The sequence below is a fragment of the Myxine glutinosa genome, chromosome 6 (assembly GCF_964187855.1).
Source record: "Myxine glutinosa chromosome 6, kmMyxGlut1.1, whole genome shotgun sequence".
NCBI lineage: Eukaryota > Metazoa > Chordata > Myxini > Myxiniformes > Myxinidae > Myxine > Myxine glutinosa.
In genome coordinates this window covers 178,891,195-178,911,639 of record NC_136266.1, presented here as the reverse complement: position 1 = coordinate 178,911,639, position 20,445 = coordinate 178,891,195, and the positions used below count along the sequence as shown (strand labels likewise).

General features: G+C 44.3%; 1 protein-coding gene across 6 annotated transcripts in view; it reads right to left on the bottom strand.

The window, feature by feature from the left end:
• The window catches only part of LRP1 (LDL receptor related protein 1), a 524,929-nt gene that overhangs the window by 439,774 nt on the left and 64,710 nt on the right, over nucleotides 1-20,445 (bottom strand). For all 6 annotated transcript variants that reach the window (XM_078780908.1, XM_078780909.1, XM_078780910.1 and 3 more), the window contains exon 2: nucleotides 17,111-17,233. In XM_078780908.1, coding sequence (XP_078637034.1) covers nucleotides 17,111-17,233 — 123 coding nt within the window. The remainder of the gene's footprint in view (nucleotides 1-17,110; nucleotides 17,234-20,445) is intronic.

Sequence of the window (20,445 nt, the reverse complement as noted above, 5' to 3'; positions counted from 1 at the left end):
GAAATTTTGGGTGGGTAATCCTGGGACCCCCTGGAGTAAAACAGGCTATATTGTTTTTCCAATTTCAGCTTTGGTCTCCAGCATTTTCAGGTTTGGACTCACGGCTAACGTTATTGTCCCGGGTACCGCAAAAACGGCTGCACCGATCGCAACGATACACCTCCCTGACCATGGGATTCCCACGGGTGACCCCACTAGTATATAAAATGCAGAACAAGGATGTACATTTAGTGGATATTTACATTAACATAAACTAGAACGGCACTCAGTAGAGAGCATACCTCCGCCTGGTTGGCCGTATCACTCAATGGTCAAGAATCGCATTAAAAATTATACTTCGCTGGATCCGGTTCCAGATCTTCACCAAAATTGAATCAATTCTTCCTTGTCAGACACACAACCTGTCCAATAGGTTTCGTCCAAATCCGTCAAGAACTTTTTGAGATATCCAGCTATGTATCGTTTTTGGCTCGATCTCCGAATTGTGAAGAATCACTTTAAAAATTCTAGTAGCCGGATCCGAATCCGGATCTTCACCAAAATCGAATCATTTCGTCCTTGTCACATACACTACATTTTTGCCAAATTTAATCCGAATCCATCCACAACTTTTTGAGATATTTATTCTGTGCAGACAAACAAACAAACAGACAGATGAAAAAAATCACTCATAGAGCGACACTTGGCAAAAGAGAACCAAATAGAATGCCGCTCAGTTGAGCATCCTTTCGACCTCACAAATAATTGGTGGTTGAATTCAGTGACTGATATGCAAATCTTCTTCAAATTAAGTTTGCAGACAAACAGACAAACAGACAAACTGACAGGGGTGAAAACATAACCTCCGAAAATTTGGTGGAACGAAATTTGGTGGAGAGGTTATGTGTGCGAAAAGGACTAATTTTTTTCGATTTTGGTAAAGATCTGAATATGGATTAGGATATGACAATAATTATTTAATTTTTTTAGTGATTCTTCACCATTGAGGGATCGGGTGAAAAGTGATATATAACATGATATTTAAAAAAAAGTTATTTTACCCATGATAAAAGTTTTTACCATGATAAAAAGTAGGATTATTTTACCCACAACCCCCCATATCCATTCAGTGTGTTCGTGTGGCACCCTCCTCCTACTCTATACCATCCCAACACTCTTCTCTCCCCACTTATGCTATACCCTACAGTCCCCTATATCTCCAAAGGTTCCCCTTACTGAGACCATTCCCACTGCGCCGGTTGAGTCGTGGTACATGGAGAGTGTGGTACTGCAGTGCTCTATTCCCTATTCTTCATTTTCTCAACTTAGCCTCCCCCTATGACCTTCTGCATACATAATAAATATATGACAAAACAAGCAATAATTGTGATTATGGTTAAATGCCTCAATTTTGAAGGTTAATTCTTTTTGATCCCAAAACCAAACAATGAAGAGTGGAGTGGAAGTGCCACGATGTCCCCAAATCATGCAAATCCCAAGTCAGATCCTCAGATGGAAATGTTCTGGGCAAACTCTTGTGGGATTATGAGGGTAACTGGGACATGCTTTTTTCATTATTAGGGGCAATGAAGGAAAATCTTAAGACAAATTCTACCTAATACCTATCCTGTATTGATCGATGCATCTGATAACCCTCTCAATCCTCCGACAGCTCATTCCACCCCTCTTGATCCCTGCCAACTGCTCCAGGATGCACGCGTTCTCCCAGGATACAGCCTTCCTGGTCAAATTCCCAAAATGCAGGCTTGCCATACATATTCACTCCCTTTCTGTCCCTGTCTTACCCCAGAAAATCCAGTCCACTAGACTTTGTGTCCTGACTCGAGAAGGTAGAAAACGTTCCGTCCGGTATTCACTCTGCTTTGACAATGAGAACAGGTGGCATCAGTACGCATGTTCCCAAATCCTGCTCCGCGGCCATATTCAGTCTGGGGTCCTCCTTTGCCCACCTCATGTCAGAAAACATCATTCCCATCTGCAAGAACGATGCACAAGCAGACCCCACCAACTATAGGCTAGTGAGCTTGCTGCAAATTACAAGCAAAGCCAGGGAATCCATCATTGCATTTTTGGGGGGCTTCTTTCTGAGTCTCCTCTCCAGTACACCTGCACTCTTTTCCACATTCACCCTGTTTATTGCATTTTCCTGTCCGCATACACATCCCTCGTGTACTTACACATCCCCCGTGCTTCCTTGCCCTGTCCATGTGTCCATACTTATTATGCCCACTTGTTGTCTACCTGTTGCTCCATCGTTGGTGTGTCACCCTCATCCTGTCCCATTCAGCTCTTCCATGAGCCTCGATCACTGCAGCGGATAAAAGGCAAGGAGGTCAGAGGGCAATGGTCAAGTTGTAATATATATATATATATTTACAGGAGTGAAGGTCATGGAAGAGCAAGGCGGAACTGACAGTGGAACAAATGTCAAGGGCAAGAACGAACAGGAAAAGAGGAAAGGGAGAAGGGGAAGAGACAAAGTAGCAAGTAAGATGGTTGGGTTAGGCAAGGTACATGGGGTAATAAGGGTCATGGGTCATAAATGGGGACGACAAGAGAAGGCGGTGTACTGCTTGCTTGAAGCACTGGAGGGAAGAGCGAGACAGGACAGACTCTGTATGGCGGCCACATCGGCAAAAGAAGAGGGAAATAAAAAGTTGGTCATATGGAATGCATCGGTTTAAACATTTCAAGAAACGTCGATGTGGTGAACGACCCTGTAATTGTTCGCACACTGCAGGAAATAAATTTTAGTGAATACGTTGTCATACTCTTTACAAACACCATGTGCCGTGCAATCGTTTCCCTTCCTCCGCACCAAAGATGAGAAAACAAATAACTTGGGAGTGAGCCTCCATAGTGAGTCCAGCTAAACCATTCCGAGGCAAAAAGAAGCAAGCAACAAAATAGTTAATGTACCCAAAAACAGGATACCACCTTGACAAATATGGGTGCGTGTGGTGGAGGTGATTGGGTGACCGCTGTGGCTTACAGTGATGGATGATCACCATCGTTATCTTCCTCTCACCTGTTGCAATATCACCTATTCATTTGTCAGCTTCGGGTATCAACGGCAGTCTAATTGGCAAGGTGATGAAATGGTTGCCGATTCGGCTAATGTTAGGGGTGGAGGTTTCATTGATGTACAACTTACTTCTGAAAGCAGCATATGGGCCCATCCGCAATAGGTAAGCACAATGATGCAATGTTAACCCCTCCATCTTCCTCCACATTCCCTTCCAGTCCTTTCTATCTGCTCCTTCCAAAACCCATTTCCATCTTCAATGCATCTAGGTACCGATCCAATTCCAATTGAAACCTGTGGTACTGTTTGCAGGCTAGCAAGATGGCCTGGAGGTACGTGCACTCACCCCAAAATGTCCTCCAAGAAGACCCAGTCAGCTATCGCCAACACCCTGAACAAATTACAAATTCATGCGCTAACTACTGCTGGGAAGGCAACGGTGAGCCACCAAGTATAACCCTTGCCCAGAAACTCCTTCAACAGCACCGACACTCTGTACCCAGGGTAGTGTCCATCAGAATCAGAACTCTTACTGTTTCCACGATATTTCTAGTGAGATCAGTCCATGCATTAGCTGCTCTTTGACTGAAAGACCCCTGCTTTATTTCTGTCCTAACACACTTCTTCTTCACTTTCAGCCCAGTATATCACTATCTATTCTAAGCCTGGCGTTGGCTTAGCGGTTAGGGTGCCGGCTTGGGATCCTGGGTTCTAAATCCCGGTCGATCGCTGAATTAATGCCAGGGGGGTTGACTCAGCCTGTCATCCTTCCGAGGTTGGCAAATTGAGTACTAGTTCACTGGTAATTCCTTTTGTGTCGCAAGAGGCCACTAACAGGGTTGGCAGCAGGAAGGGCATCAGGCTGTGCCCGAACAAGGGCAGCAAGGGCATCAGGCTGTGCCCAAAAAAGGCCAACCCCTGCTCTGCAGGGAAAAATGGCCTCTAAAGGTGGTTCTATCACTATCTATTCAGCTGAAAACCTCTTCAGCACTTATTTTGCCGATACCCTTCATTATCACATCTTCATCATATCCCCTCGTAACCGCCCCTCCTCTCTAATATATAAAGTCCTTCAGCCACTTCTCATAACTGAGTCGAGCTAGGCCCGGAATCAATCTAGTAGCCCTGCGCTGATCCCTCTCGATGGTAGCTCGACCCTTCCTCAGCTGTGGTGACCAAAACTGAACACAATATTCTAGATGGGGCCTCAATAAATTCCTAGACAGTGTTGGACAGTACCTATAGCTGCCTGGCACTAGTCACTCTGCTTATCCCCTGTATCGATTACCACCCCCAGAACCTTCTCCTGTTCCAAGCTCCAAGACTGCCCCTTGCATTATGTAATCCCTATTTCCATTCTTCTTAGCCATCCCCAGGACATCACGTTTTTATTTTGTGAAAACTACATCTGCCAATCTTTTATCCAATCTATTAAAGTATCTAGATTTTCATGAATCTGATCATCCTCCTCTCTTCTGTCTCCTCACTTCCAAGCTTTGTGTCATTTGCCAATCCATTGCCTAGTCTATGCAAGTATCGATTCTTTCCTGAACCTAATCATTCCCCTCGCTCTTATCGACCTTACCTACAAGCTTTGTGTCATCTGCAAATTTAGAAGCCAACTCTTCACCCCACAATCCAAATCGTTGATGTAAATTATGAATCATAATGGTCCTAGTTCCGACACCTGAGGTACCTCACTACTTACATCCTTCCAGATACACATCCTCCCACTCACAGCCACTCTTCACTTCCTATCACAATCCAGTTTACAATCCAGTTAGCTACCTGATCAACCACTCCACAAGCTCTCACTTGGCTAACAACCTCCTATGAACAACTATCGGGGACGCCTCTTCGTGGTGGTTGTATGCCCCAACGCAAGTTGGTGGGCAAATCTTCCCCATTCCTTCCAGCTGACGGATTATTCAGGGAAACACAGTCACGGTTAGGGTCAGAGTGCCGATCGGTCCCCATGGACTGGCCCTTTCCCTCCTTCTCCTTCTCCTTCTCCTTCTCCTTCTCTTTCTCTTTCTCTCTCTCTCTCTCTCTCTCTCTCTCTCTTTCTCTCTCTCTCTCTCTCTCTCTCTCTCTCTCTCTGTGTGTGTGTGTGTGTGTGTGTCGTGGCCCTGACTTCATGAAGGAAGGGATACACCATCCTGGATGTGGGAGATCTCTGGGTCATTCCTGCGAGATCGATAGGCTGTCTCCGTACGCCACGGCTTGTTTGAGAGAACTGTCCGGGGCTATACAACAACAACAACAACAACCTCCTATGTGGTACCTTATCAAATGCCTTCTTAAAGTTGTTACGGATTCGTCACTTCCGCTGTTGTGGTTTTCATCCACTTGAAACACTTCTGGTTCTATGTATTATTATTATCATTGTTTAAGTGAAATGGTCATTAGTATTATCAAAATGTAAAAGGGTTAACTTTAAATAAAACAGGAAACTGGATCGGGAACCGGAAGACGGAGAAGAAGAGAAAGGCGAGGGCGTGGTGAGTGAAGTCGGACAAGAAGCGAGTAGCTTCCAGCTCCGTAGCGAGCATTGTCGAACGAAAGTCGCAAGTGACCTTTGAGTTTCCTTGAAAGGAGTTCCTGCAATAGGTGTTATCACTGGGGGAATGAAACACCTGCGTGGTCAGGTTTGGGCGTTGCGATTCCGAAGAATCATCGCCGGGTCGTGTCGACTCAAGCCAGAGCCGTCAGCCATTTTGACACTCGCGCTTTGTTCAGTAAAAGGTCTTGGCTACGCGTCAGCTTTTTTCACCATCCTGTCGTCTGTCGGGGATGTGTGGGCGCAACGCTGAATTTGAAGTTTAAGTGGCGATTCGCCGACTGAACCGGGAACGTTCGTATCTGGAGGGGGCCTTTGGGATTTCCCATTCCGCCGCGAGTTTGCCTTTGGTTTTGGACCACGTGACTTTTGCGTCGCTTCGACCGCCTACGCCTGAGAGCTGCTTCAGCGGTGCGACTGCCCTTGCCATCCGCATGGGATTCTGGTCTCGATTGGACATTGTTCTAGCGATCGCCGTAGCGAGTCAACTTCGTCTTGAGGACGGGAATATAGAGACATTGGGGAAGGTTTTTCCACTCACTGGGAACACTGTGAGTTATCCTATGCTAGTTGATGGTACCATCATAAGATGTATTGAGTGTACTTTTGATTGCTATTTGTTGTACCGTTATTCTTGTGTGATTTTTAATACAATATTTGTTTGTTGATAAAATCATTGGTGTGGTTTCACTATTGATTTCTGACAGAATAACATATTTTTCTGCCGTGGCTCCTCTCGGGGCTCGGAGGTACATCGTGACCAGGGGGTCAGGGAGGAACATGTAACAAAGTCTAGGTATACCATGTCCACTGCATTTCTTTCATCCACCCAATCAGAAACCGCTTTATAGAACTCCAAAAATTTGTTGAACATGATCTCAATTGAGTAAATCCATGTTGACCACCTTCAATTAGTTTGAAATGATTCCCAATCCATTCCTTTCCAATAACATCTTCAACACCTACCCACACCTGAAGTTAAGCAAACAGAACTATAATTCCCCAATTCTTCTCTGGAACCTTCATTAAATTGTGGTGTTACTTTTGTTACTCTCCAATCTTATGGTACCCATATTGACTCCAATGCGTTGTGAAAGATGTACGCCAATACAACGCTTATGCGAGTATCCTCCTCAATACCCTCGGAAGCATATACGAGTATCCTGGTGCTGTTTCATTCCTTTGTTTTTCGAGCTGTTTCTTTACTTTCTCTACTCCGACTTGGATCTCCTCTAAAAGCCATCACTCAACCCTGAGATAGATACTCTCAGCTATTGGTAGTTCCCCTGACTGTACGTGTTTATATGTGGAAGCAAATAAAAAGTATTTAATTAATAAAGCTGCCATCTCACCCTCATCATCCAACGCCTCTTATGTGCTATTCCTCAATAGGCCCACACTCCCGTTAACCCTTTCCTTACCTTTTACATACTTAAAGAATGTCTTGCTGTTAATATCTATATTATAAAACAGGAGTGTCCGTCCTTCCGTCCGTATGTACCGAAACTACTCCGTCAGTTTTGGGGCAAGCCCCACCAAATCTTCTGTGGAATGTTTTGCGGTCCAAGCGGATGTTGTAAGGTAGGTATAAGGTTTCATAAGTTCCTCAATAAAATTATGATTTTGAAATTGGCTCGATACGGATCTTCTCCCGAATCCGGAAGTGAACAGATAACGACAATGAGCTGGTTAGATAATATCTCAATACAATCGTGATTTAACACAGTATTTTGTTATAGTATTAATGTATGATTGGAGTGATGCTGTTTCGAATGAAAATAGAGACATTGAGTTTAAATATTAATGAGGAAATGACGTGAGGGTTTCTACTTTCTAACCGTGACATTCGCGGATTCACCATAATTATGCAGATTCGCCATTGACTGTGTATAGAACCATTCAGACGGGGTACGATTTTTGTGCAAGTCATTCACGAACCAGCTGTCCATGTCTGACATTCGACTGAAGGTGGCACAAGAATGTGGAATTTAATGGTTCATCGCTTCTCATTCACCCTTTTTTGCCCAAGTCATTCACGAACCAGCTGTCTATGTCTGACCTTCGACTGAAGGTGGTACAGGAATGTGGATTTTATTGGTTCATCTTTTCCCATTCGCCGTTTTTTGGCAACTCATTCACGAACCGGCTGTCCATGTCTGACCTTCGACTGAAGGTGGCACAGGAATGTAGATTTTATTGGTTCATCTTTTCCCATTCGCCGTTTTTTGGCAAGTCATTCACGAACCAGCTGTCCACGTCTGACCTTCGACTGAAGGTGGCACAGGAATGTGGATTTTATTGGTTCATCTTTTCCCATTCGCCGTTTTTTGGCAAGTTCATCTTTTCCCATTCGCCGTTTCATCCGCAGGTCAATGGAATACTGTTCTCCCCTATGGGCCGGTGCTCCTGCCTCACACCTAGCTTGGCTTCACACTGTTGAAACCAAAGCTTTCAGAATTATTGGAATCTCCCGCGATGAAGCTATCTCTGAGGGCCTTTCACTCACTCACCGCAGGCAGGTAGGTGGTCTTTCTGTCTTCTACCGACTCCTCTCCGGCCTTGCACCCCCAGCTCTCTCTGTGCTCTGTCCCCCAAATATTCCTACAGGTCGCACAAGATCTGCCAGCAACCCTCTGATGGTTAAACTGCCGAAATCTCGGCTCTCTGCTCACCTTCACTCTTTCATTCCTCTTTTCTCCCGCCTCTGGAACAAACTCCCTCACTCCCTTCAATCCCACTCCTCCCTCCAGGTCTTTAAAACAGCTGTTCACCACCATCTCTTATCTTCCCCCATCCAAAACCTTGATCTTTTCTCCCCGCTAATTCACCCCAGATCCACCTTGTTTGAAATTCCAACTTATTTCCTGGAAGTCCTGGCAGTGTCCATATGTTTTATACCTCTCCCACCGCCCCCTTCCCATGCCCCCACCCCCCAAAGCCCTCGCCCTCTCTCAGATCTCTCGATGTCTCCATGTCTCTCGGGCCCTGCTCTCAAATGTTGTGTTTGTGTCCTTCCCCCTCTCTCCCCATCTTGGCTACCGCTCCCGATGTTATATGTTTTATGTGTCGGTTTGTCTTTCTGTGTGATTAATGTTCGCTCTTTCACGAGCCTCGATCTTGTATACAAAAAAAAAAAAAAAAAAAAAAAAGTCATTCACGAACCAGCTGTCCATGTCTGAGGTTCAACTGCAGGTGGCACAGGAATGTGCATTTTATTGGTTCATCTTTTTCCATTTGCCGTTTTTTGGCAAGTCATTCACGAACCAGCTGTCCATGTCTGACGTTCGACTGCAGGTGGCACAGGAATGTGGAATTTATTGGTTCCATGGTTTAGCATTCACCGTTTCTGCATTGGTTGTTTGCAGAAGATAATTGGTTTCGGGTCGTTTATTGTCAAATATATTTTCCGCATATCTTGTGGGTTGGACAGGTGACCATGACAGTTGGGGAGGGAGTTTGAAGGCTTGGAGTAGGGAGAGGATTGACGCCTCAGGGTTGGGAGGGGGAGGGTGAGGACTTGAGGTTTCAGAAGAGGTGGGGGAGTGTGGGTGGGGAGAGTTGAGGACTTTAAGTCATATTTTGCATTACGTGTAATTTAAACGGGTCCCTGCAGGTTATTTATAAACTGGGTTTAAAAACAATCTTGGACAAAAGAGCAAGAAATTCCTCATCCAATCTGCCTTTCCTTTGTTCCTGGACCCAATAGTTCCTGACAAATTAAAATCCCCAAAAAATCAATACTCTTCCCGTACCACATACCTTTCAGAATTCTTCATGAATACATCTACAAGCATCCTACAAGTATCCTACAAGTATCTACAGTCCGTACAATCTCCAATCTCCATCCACACAGAATCCTCAACATAAATTCCCTCCTTAATGTCATCCCTTTCTCTCGATATAATACTTCTTTCACCTTTCTCTCGTCTTTCACCCACATTGCCACACCTCCATTTTTCTCCTTTCTATCACACCAATAAAATCTGTAGCCTCGAATTCCCGTCCTCCAGTTGGATTGGTTACTAAACCACGTCTCACAACAACTATGTAATACCCCTCGCTAACCACCTTGCCTGTTGTGCCTCCAGCTCTTCCATCTTTCCATTCAAGCCTTTGGCATTCATACAAAAAAAACCTTCAATTTTCCCCTCTATTAACCATCCCCTGCTGCCCCGGCCATCCAACCACATCCTCAGCCTCTGGTCTAAAAAAAAGTCCCAATTTATTTCTCAAGAACCACCACGAATCTCGCTAGTTACCCCTTCTCTGACCCCCCCCCCCCCCCTGCTCTCCACCCCCACAACCCTTTCCATTGAGCATCCTGCCACCTTTCTGCATATTTTCTCTGCCATTTTTTCCAAACTCCAAAATTTTCTTTTTTATTTTATTTTGTATACAGAGTCAAGGCTTGTGTAAGAGCTAACAACACATTAAACACGAAAACATGCACGGACATATAAAACATACAATAAAGGGAGCGGGAGACAAGAGAGGGAGAGAGAGGAAAACATACACAAGCACAACAACAGTAGAGAATAAGGACATCGGTAGATCTATGGAAGGAGGAGGGCTGCCTGGGAAGGGAAGGGGTACACCGGTACACTGTATAAAGCAAATGAACACTACTAGGAATTTCAGGAAAAGAAGTCGGAGATTTAAAGAGGTGGATTTGGGGTGTTTTAATGGGGGTAGAAAAGATCAAGGTTTTGGATGGGGGAAGATAACAGATGGTGGTGAACGGCTGTTTTAAAGACCTGGAGGGAGGAGTTGGGATTGAAGAGAGTGTGGGAGTTTGTTCCAGAGGCGGGAGAAAGGAGGAATGAAGGAGTGAAGGTGAGCAGAGAGTCTTGATTTTGGCAGTTTAACCATAAGAGGGTTGCTGGAAGATCTTGCGCGTCATGTTTTCTGTACTATTTTCCTCCCTTTCCTTTCCTTTTCTCAAATATGTGTTTATTCTCAATTTGCTCTGCTCTCTTCCCTCTCAAAATGTGGAAGAAATTGATGGCCCAGGGCTTGGAGCGAGCAAGTAAATGAGTACCATAAGCAAAGATCGGAGGTGACATGCTGTAAATTGGTTTTTAATTACAAAATGGAGGCCAATAAATGAGGGAGTGGAAATTGTGGGGGAGGGAGGGGTGGGCAGAGGTGTTGGGTGAGGCCACAGGGTGGCAAATGACCTTACAATTGAAAAAACTCCTGAATCCATCCAAAACTGAATCTTCAAATGATAACAAATTCTCACAAGGCCCAATCATAACCACAACAGGCAAGATTTGTAATCCTTTAAATCTGCATTTTACTCTCCCTTTTCCAAGAGTAGCGGCCATTGAAGTTACTTCAAATACATATGGCAGCAATTTGCTTGAGTGTTTTGTGTAAAGTTTTCCATTTTCTCACTCAAAAAATATTCTGCGGACAACGTTTGTCAGGTGAAGGACACATCGCCAGTGAAGTCCTAAGAGGTTAATCAAAAGTGATGCTTGCAGAGTAAAGGATGCATCGCGAATCGAGTTTGTAGAATGAAGGACACATCAAATGTAAAGTTTGCATAGTAAAGCTGGCATCACAAGAGAAGGTTGTAAAGTGAAGGACTCATTGGAATGAAGTTTGGAAAGTGAAAAGTGCAGCAATTGTTTATAAATACTTCATGTGCTGCAGAAAAGCAAAGCCAATTACCGAGTGGTGTGGAATGTTTCATGTTTAAGGGTAATGCAAAACGTTTATCTGTAAAATAGCAATTGCGAGGTTGAAAAGTAGGTTGTTGAGTAAATGCAAAATGCAAGGAGCATGCTGCTTGCTGCGGCCTTGTTATGTAGCCGAGGCACCCTATGAGAAGGATCATAATGTCAGCACGCTCTGTTTGGGTTGGTTATAACTTATAACAGATAAAACTTTGTTTATCATCCAATTTTACTTTGAAAGCTGCTGAGTGTGAAGCAATTGACACATCTCCCTGCTCTCAAATGTTGTGTTTGTGTGCTTCCCCTTCTCTCCCCATCTTGTCTTCCGCTCCCTCTTTTTATATATTTTGTTTGTCTGGTTGATTTGTTTGTGAAGTAAATGTTAGCTCTTTCACGAGCCTCGATTCAGTATACAAAAAAAAAATTTTTAAATAATATATATATATATATATATATGCTATATGAATCAAGGCACCTCCCAGCTTTAATGGTGAGCACCAGCCACGGATTATGTCTCACACGGTAGAAACCGCATAACCCGCAAGGAACCAACAGCCTGTCTGCCACCCAGACCATCGTTCCCACCAGTGCAAACCAAAACCAGGGGGTGCGGTGCGATCAGCGGAGATAACAGTCAATGAAATAACAGGGTGACGAGCGCTGTCCCGATCTCCTGTGGACCGAAGTCCTAGACCAAAGCGTCACCTCCATCCCGGAGGTCTCAGCCCGGCCACTCTGTCGACAGACAGAGATTTATTTAATTTAATTCTTTGAAAATCGAAATCCATTTAATTCTTTGGTCCCCATTGTCCCCCAGATTTGCTCCCTAGATTTCGGGCTTATTTGCCCTCACCAGGACGGCATACTGCAAAAAAAAAAAGGCTGCCCCCCTGGTTTTGCTTTGCACTGGTGGGAACGATGGTCTGGGTGGCAGACAGGCTGTTGGTTCCTTGCGGATTATGTGGTTTCTACCGTGTGAGACATAATCCGTGGCTGATGCTCACTAGGAGGTGCCTTGATTCACTTAATAGACGACTTTGGTCCTCATTGGTTAGATTTTTTTGCAGTATGCCGTCCTGATGAGGGCAAATAAGCCCTCGTCGAGACGGCATAGTGTTGAAGTCGTGGGGACTCTAAGGAGGAGGGGTCCAATATTGTATGACCATGCATTCTGGCCCTTCGGGGTCAGGATGCATGTGTTTTGATTGACCATATGCTTCAGCCTTTGGGCTGAGGTGCATGCCAATGGTACAGTCTTGATGGACCGTGTGCCTTGGCCGTGGGGTCAAGGTGCACGTCCAAATCTGTTTAAATGTTTGATCGTTTACCTTTTTTATTATAAAAAGGCGCCTTCAAAAGGGGCAAATAAGCCCAAAATCTGGATTGGCGGCTCTGCTTGATGTTTAGCCAATGGGGACCAAATAATGAAATCTCTGTCTGTCGACAGTGTGGCCGGGCTGAGGTCTCTGGGATGGAGGTGACGCTTTGGTGTAGGACTTCGGTCCAAAGGAGATCGGGACAGTGCTTGTCACGCTGTTATGTCGTTGATATATATATATATTACCATGAGACATTACTCAAAAGAAGAACTCATTACGCAAAAGAAGAACTCATTACGCAAAAGAACAACTCATTACGCAAAAGAAGCCATTACTCAAAAAGCCCGCCTTGAGTCCCATTTCAGGTATGCAAAAAAACACTCTGGAGATTCTGAAGCCATATGGCAAAAAAGTTTTGTGGTCTTGCCTGAATGCAAAACATTACGTTTGGCACAAACCCAACACAGCACATCACCCAAAGAACACCATCCCTACTGTGAAGCATGGTGGTGGGAGCATCATGTTATTGGGATATTTCTCATCAGCAAGGACTGGGGAACAGTCAGAATGGAAGGGAAAATGGATGGAGGAAAACACAGAAAAATCCTGGAGGAAAACCTGCTGCCCTCTCCAAGAAAACTGAAATTGGGACGGAAGTTCACCTTTCAACATGACAGCTCATGACAATGTCCTTGAGTGGCCCAGTCAGAGCCCCGACCTAAATCAAATCGAAAATCTGTGACATGACTTTAATATCATTGTCCATCAACACTCCCTATACAACTTGACTGAGCTTGAACAGTTTTGTTCAGAAGAATGGGCAAATATTGCCGAATCAAGGTGTGCAAAGTTGGTAGAGACCTATCCCAACAGACTCACAGCTGTAATTGCTGTCAAAGGTGCTTCCACCGAGTATTAAATTAGGGGGGTGGACACTCCTCCAATCAAGATATCATCGTTTTGTATTTTTAATTAATTTTCTGAAATTTGTAGAATTTGTTTTTTACTTGGAAGTTGTGGGTTACGATGTATAAATAAAGGTGAAAAAAGTCTGATTTAATGCATTTTAATTCCAGGATATAAGGCAACAAAAGGTGACAATTTTGAAAGGGGGTGTATACTTTATATAGGCACTGTATATATACATGTATATATAACAGATTCTTAACATCACTTTTGCTTTTTGGATTGTGTTCTTTTTGCTTGGGTGGGTTAATCGTTACATGATAGAAGCTGCAAAGGTTGACATAAAACCCAAATGTCTGTCTGTAAGAAACAGGACTGGTTAGGCGTGGCAGTTGGAGCAGCTTTCTCAGATTCAAAACGAACAGGAATGAAGCCGGTTTCCTTCATGTTCGTTAAGAAGGAAGGGGAGGGGTGAATGTAAAAAAAAAAAAAAACCTTCCGACAAAGGCCTGAACTTTCTAAGTCCCCCTTGAAGAAGAGATGACATGCTTTTATGATGTTGAAAGCAGGAAGCGCTATTACTTTTATCAATCGGAGTTCTGCATTTTTAAGCTGTTTTTCATACCACATTACTCCAAGCTGTGCTCGGTCTTTTCACGGACTAGGTTGTTTTTAAGGCTTTCCTCCAAAAAACACCCACACGTCTGTCTGCCATCTACAACTGGATCCATCTAAAATTGTGCCAATGCCATGCTGTTCATCAACAATACACAAATTTGCCAAGAATGGTGAGCGCACGAAGTGAAATTCTGCAACTCCGGTTCAAACCGAAAACACTCATCCCAGCACAGCGTGCTCCAGCCAAGAAAGATGTTTCGCCTGGCAGCGCTTGATTAAACACCAAATAGTTTAAAAAAAAAAAAAATGTACGCGGTGATTCAATTCAAGATGTACATCAATATTTCGAAATTGTGGAAACATTTCCCTCCTTTTGTTATCGTCAACAATACACAAATTTGCCAAGAATGGTGAGCGCACGAAGTGAAATTCTGCAACTCCGGTTCAAACCAAAAACACTCATCCCAGCACAGCGTGCTCCAGCCAAGAAAGATGTTTCGCCTGGCAGCGCTTGATTAAACACCAAATAGTAAAAAAAAAAAAAAATGTACGCGGTGATTCAATTCAAGATGTACATCAATATTTCGAAATTGTGGAAAAATTTCCCTCCTTTTGTTATCGTCAACAATACACAAGTTTGCCAAAATTGGTGACAGCGAAAAATGGAATTCTGCATCTCCGGTTCAAACCGAAAACACTCATCTGCGCACGGCGTGCTCTAGCCAAGACAGATGTTTTTGCCGCCTGGCAGCACGTGATCAAACACCACATTTTAATAATCTCTAGGGTGCTTATAGCTGTAGTTTCTTTATGTCAAAATTTTGGAAACATCTTTCTCCTTTTTCCTATAAATTCTCTCAATGTTCCTCTTCCTCTCCATGTAACCCCAGTGATGTCAATTTGTGTGACATGTCAAAATGGCTAATGCATTGGATTGCTAACAAATAGTGAATTACCATGTGTGTGTGTAAACCATGGAAGGCCATGAAAAATAAATAAAACATGCGAGCTCCAAACCGCTCGAAAATGTCAAGGCAGCTGCCCACACCACATTTAATTGTCCAATTCATTCCCAAGCAGTTTATATCAGCAATCGCAAATCAAGGTAATGGAAACCCTTTTCATCTATGTAAACCAGATTGCTATTTATTTTATTTTTCCCCTTTTTTTCTGCAGCCTGAGCTCCGCAAAGGCAAAGTATTATAAAAGCTCATTTTCACGAAACAAATCACTTTTTCACAAATCACTCACTCACCGCAGGCAGGTAAGTGGTCATTCTGTCTTCTACAGACTCCTCTCCGGCCTTGCTCCCCCAGCTCTATCTGTGCTCTGTCCACCAAATATTCCTACAGGTCGCACAAGATCTGCCAGCAAGCCTCTTCTGCTTAAATTGCCAAAATCAAGACTCTCTGCTCACCTTCACTCCTTCATTCCTTCATTCACCGCCTCTGGAACAAACTCCCTCACTCTCTTCAATGCCACTCCTCCCTCCAGGTCTTTAAAACAGCGGTTCACCCACATCCAAAACCTTGATCTTTTCTACCGCCCTTCATTTACCCCAGATCCACATTTTTGAAATGCCAACTTCTTTCGTGGAAGTCCTAGCAGTGTCCATGTGTTTTTTGCCTCTCCTACCCCCCGCCCCCTCCCCCCATTCCCATGCCTCCTCCTCCCAAGCCCTCTCCCTCCGACAGATCTCCCGATGTCCCTGTTCTCTGCTGTTGTACTTGTGTGCTTCCCTCTCTCTCCACATCTTGTCTCCCGCTCCCTTTATTGTATGTTTTATGTGTCCGTTTGTTTTTTTGTGATTAATGTTAGCTCTTACATGAGCCTCGATCTTGTTTACAAAAAAGGCGTTTTCATGGGATAATGAATTAGCTCTTTCACGAGCCTCGATTCTGTATACACAAAAACAAAAAAAAACAAAAAAAAAATGCTGACAACAATTTAGGAGTCTTTTTTTTTTTTTTTTTTAAGAAAAGTGAGGCTTATGGAAGAGAACAAGATTCATTCGCTGGAGGTTAACATCAGCAACGGTCTTTCTGTTATGCCGGACCAGATACTCGTTTCAGGGAAGTTATGTCGTTGCTCTTCGTAAAACACGTCTTGGGTGGCCTGGGGTTGGAAGATGTTCACCGAGTAGCCGCTCCGCATTTACGGCACTCAAATTGCAATTGACTATTCAATTTGTACCGTGAACAGATTCACATTCTTCGAAAGAACACAACGAATAGCACCCCTCGGGCTGTTAAATGCAAACTTTGTCAAGACCATTTTGGATCTTTGTTGCTGGTATACCATGAAGAACAGGGGTGACTCCACAATGACATACTGCTTTACCACCTACAAGCAGGTAGGGAGAGCTCTAATCTTTTCTAAGAGTCCCACAAATAACTCAGCAGAAGAGATAGCATGAGACTAGAACAGAACAGGTGACCAGCGACAAAATGATGTGAACTGGATTCTCTCACACTGCAGCCCTCTCAAGCTCCTGGACAAAAAGTTGTTGTACATTCTCAACTAAGCCAGCCCACTTGTCCTTGCTTCAGCACAGATTTGGTATTGACTAAAGTGCATAACTTGATTGGTCATTGAGCCATCTGAATTGTTATTCAACGAGTTTTGCCTCCATTGCTGCCTGTTTCACTGCAGCTGACCGTAGTACTTTATCTGGGGCTGTAGTTGCATTGCCTGCAACAGCAATGCCAGCATATTTAAGGGTCTAACAGAGTCGGAAAGATTGATGCTATATTAGCAAGTGATTATGAATATTATTGTCAAACTCTAAGGCAGTGCCTGTGTGCAAATTTGAGGAAATGCCATGTCTGGCTGGCCAATATCCTAAGTTTAAGAAGTAATGTCTGTTGCAAGAGCAGAAAGAAAAAGCACAGTAGTGAGACAGCCACACAGCTGGGTGCACAAGGCCAAAAACAACCTCTAAAACCGGTCAGGCATTCTAATCCCCTCGGCATGCGCCTGGCAGGCAGGCCACGGGACTTACAGATGTCGGGCGATTCATCGGAGCCATCGGGACAATCCTTCTCATCGTCACAACGCCATCCAAGAGAAACGCACGTGGTACTGTCATTGCAGGCAAACTGAAGTGGGCTGCATGTACGTTCAGCTGCACAGGAAACAGAAAAGAATGAGTGTTATGCCAAGATGAGCTTCCAAAGAGTTACTCCCCAACAATGTGTGAGCATTAACAGTCTCTTTCGATATAGGCCGATATACACAAAGAACCTTGGCCCCCACTAATGGTGATTTTTCTTCTTCACTAAACATTGCTTATAATCATGAACAATGATTAATATACGGGTCAAAACAATAACATATCAATATCATCACCGTTATCATCATTATAGCTGCAATCACCATATACTCAACCACCTTCTCTTCCCAACATGGAGATGTACATACACCACATGACAAAATGTATGCGGGCACCCCTTCTAATTAGTGGATTCGGCTATTTCAGCCACACCCATTGCTGACAGGTATATATAATCAAGCACACAGCCATGCAATCTCCGTAAACAAACATTGGCAGTAGAATGGGCCGTACTGAAGAGCTCAGTGACTTTCAACGTGGCACCGTGATAGGATGCCACCTTTCCAACAAGTCAGTTCGTCAAATTTCTGCCTTGCTTGAGCTGCCCGGTCAACTGTAAGTGCTGTTATTGTGAAGTGGAAACGTCTCGGAGCAACAACAGCTCAGCTGTGAAGTGGTAGGCCACATAAGCTCACAGAACAGGACCGCCAAGTGCTGAAGCGCATAAAAATCGTCTGTCCTCGGTTGCAACACTCACTACCCGAGTTCCAAACTGTCTCTGGAAGCAACGTCAGCACAACTGTTCGTCGGGAGCTTCATGAAATGGGTTTCCATGGCCGAGCAGCTGCACACAAGCCTAAGATCAGATTGCACAATGCCAAGCATCAGCTGGAGTGGTGTAAAGCTCACCGCCATTGGACTCTGGAGCAGTGGAAACACATTCTCTGGAGTGATGAATCACGCTTCACCATCTGGCAGTCCGATGGACGAATCTGGGTTTGGCGGATGCCAGGAGAACACTACCTGCCAGAATGCATAGTGCCAACTGTAAAGTTTGGTGTTGGAAGAATAATGGTCTGGGGCTGGTTTTCATGGTCCGGGCTTGGCCACTTAGTTCCAGTGAAGGGAAATCTTAATGCTACAGCATACAATGAAATTCTAGATGATTGTGTGCTTCCAACTTTGTGGCAACAGTTTGGAGAAGGCCCTTTCCTGTTTCAGGATGACAATGCCCCAATGCACAAAGCGAAGTCCATACAGAAATGGTTCGTCGAGATCGGTGTGGAAGAACTTGACTGGCCTGCACGGAGACCTGACCTCAACCCCATCGAACACCTTTGGGATGATTTGGAACGCCGACTGCGAGCCAGGCCTAATCGCCAAACATCAGTGCCCGACCTCACTAATGCTCTCGTGGCTGAATGGAAGCAAATCCCCACAGCAATGTTCCAACATCGAGTGGAACGCATTCCCAGAAGAGTGGAGGCTGTTATAGCAACAACGGGGGGACCGACTCCATATTAATGCCCATGGTTTTGGAATGAGATGTGTGATGTTCGGGTGTCCACATACTAGTTAGTCATGTGGTGTATGTCATTACTTTGTCCTGGTTTGCTACATAAAAACAGCTGTGCACACTTGATGAATGCATCATCTTCACTTTTTTGTGTTGCCAACTGTATTCCCTACACGTCAGATCCGATGACAGTGCATGTGATGCTCGGGAATAAATATTCAGCTGCATTTCTTTCTACCGATTGGAGGCTTCCGCCAATTTGGGGCTTCCGTTTAAGCACTAGGCTCATGATGCTGGGATCTCAGGTTCAAATCCCATATAGTGTTCATTTGTCCATTGTCTCGGAATTTATTTGTATAAATCAGAAGTGCATTGACGTTTCCTTGTACTCAGCATCAAATGTTACAGTAACGATAATGCTCCGTACTGCAACAAATATTCCCGAATAATGGATTTTTTGCCAAAGCGAAGTTACGCAAGCATCATTTGATTTTGAGGCATTTGATTTTAATTAAGGGGTACAGACCCAAGAACCACCACGTTGAGAAGGTCCTTAACCAATTCTGATTCTATCTATCTCAAATGAGCTAAACTGATGCATACTCAGACAGGAAACATGAGTACGGAGTCAAGGCTTGGACAAAGAAAACAAAAACACACCATGTAGTTAACATTCCAGCGTGAATGAAGTACGCTGTTCTCAACTCCATCACAAACACCTTTTGGCATTACAGACGGGAATGTGTTTGTAATGTCAGTGGTGTCACAAAATGAGTAGAAAGGAGAGGAGCAGTGGATTTATGGATCCACACTACAATGATCATCTGCATTTGTACGTCAAGCATCATTCTCATTCGAGGAGTGCGGGCGCTTTCAGTGGAGAAGTCATCAATTGTCTCCCATTGGGTCAAACAGAACTTTTTTTTGGACAACGTTCATTTCATCCAGTAGAATATCTCCAGAGCATGTGGATAACAGAAACTGGGGATCGCAGCTCCAGGGATCCCTCATTGCAGCTCTTTGACAGTAGCGCTCCGCTAATGGAATGTCGAGCGAACACCCTGGCTTCACGCTTGAGGAGGCGAGAGTAAATTTCAACATAAATGGCCCTCTATTCGATGTGCTATCGCCAACATCGCTAAACATGACAGCAAGATAACTCAGGCATTGCTCGCTGTTATCCAGGCTGTACAAACCGCACCGTTTCATTATGGAGAAATTGGACGCAGGAATGTTGTTAACCAAAACAAGTTACAGTCTTGCAAAGTGCAATTGCTAATTATTACCATGGCTATTGCCTTTGCATTAACACATTATGCCAGGCCAGATTTTTTGTTGTTTTTTTGGTCACCACTTCCCAGCAACAACCCCACTCTCTTTTCTCGAAAAATATTGCACCCCAGAGTAGTTCCTAAGGCCAGACCTTGGTAGTCCCAAAGGCCACAACCGAGCAGGAACCACTGGTTTGGAGCAACATTTCATGGCGATTCAACTTTTGACCCGAAAGACAGTTTTTCAGAGCACTGTCAGGAGGGTGTTTGCTCTTAAACTGCTGCCCCCATTTGTGTATTTATTGGGCATCTGGAGAGGCAGACACACTGTGACCCAACTTGCCCTTCTGGGAGATGTCACGTGGACAAAACTACGAGGGCTGCCGTCGGACAGAGAAGCTACGAGTTTGGACCGAGGTAGTGCACGGGGATAGCAACGAAAGCATACATTGCACTGTCCCAACAAATCGTGAGACAAACATGAGAACCAAACAGAA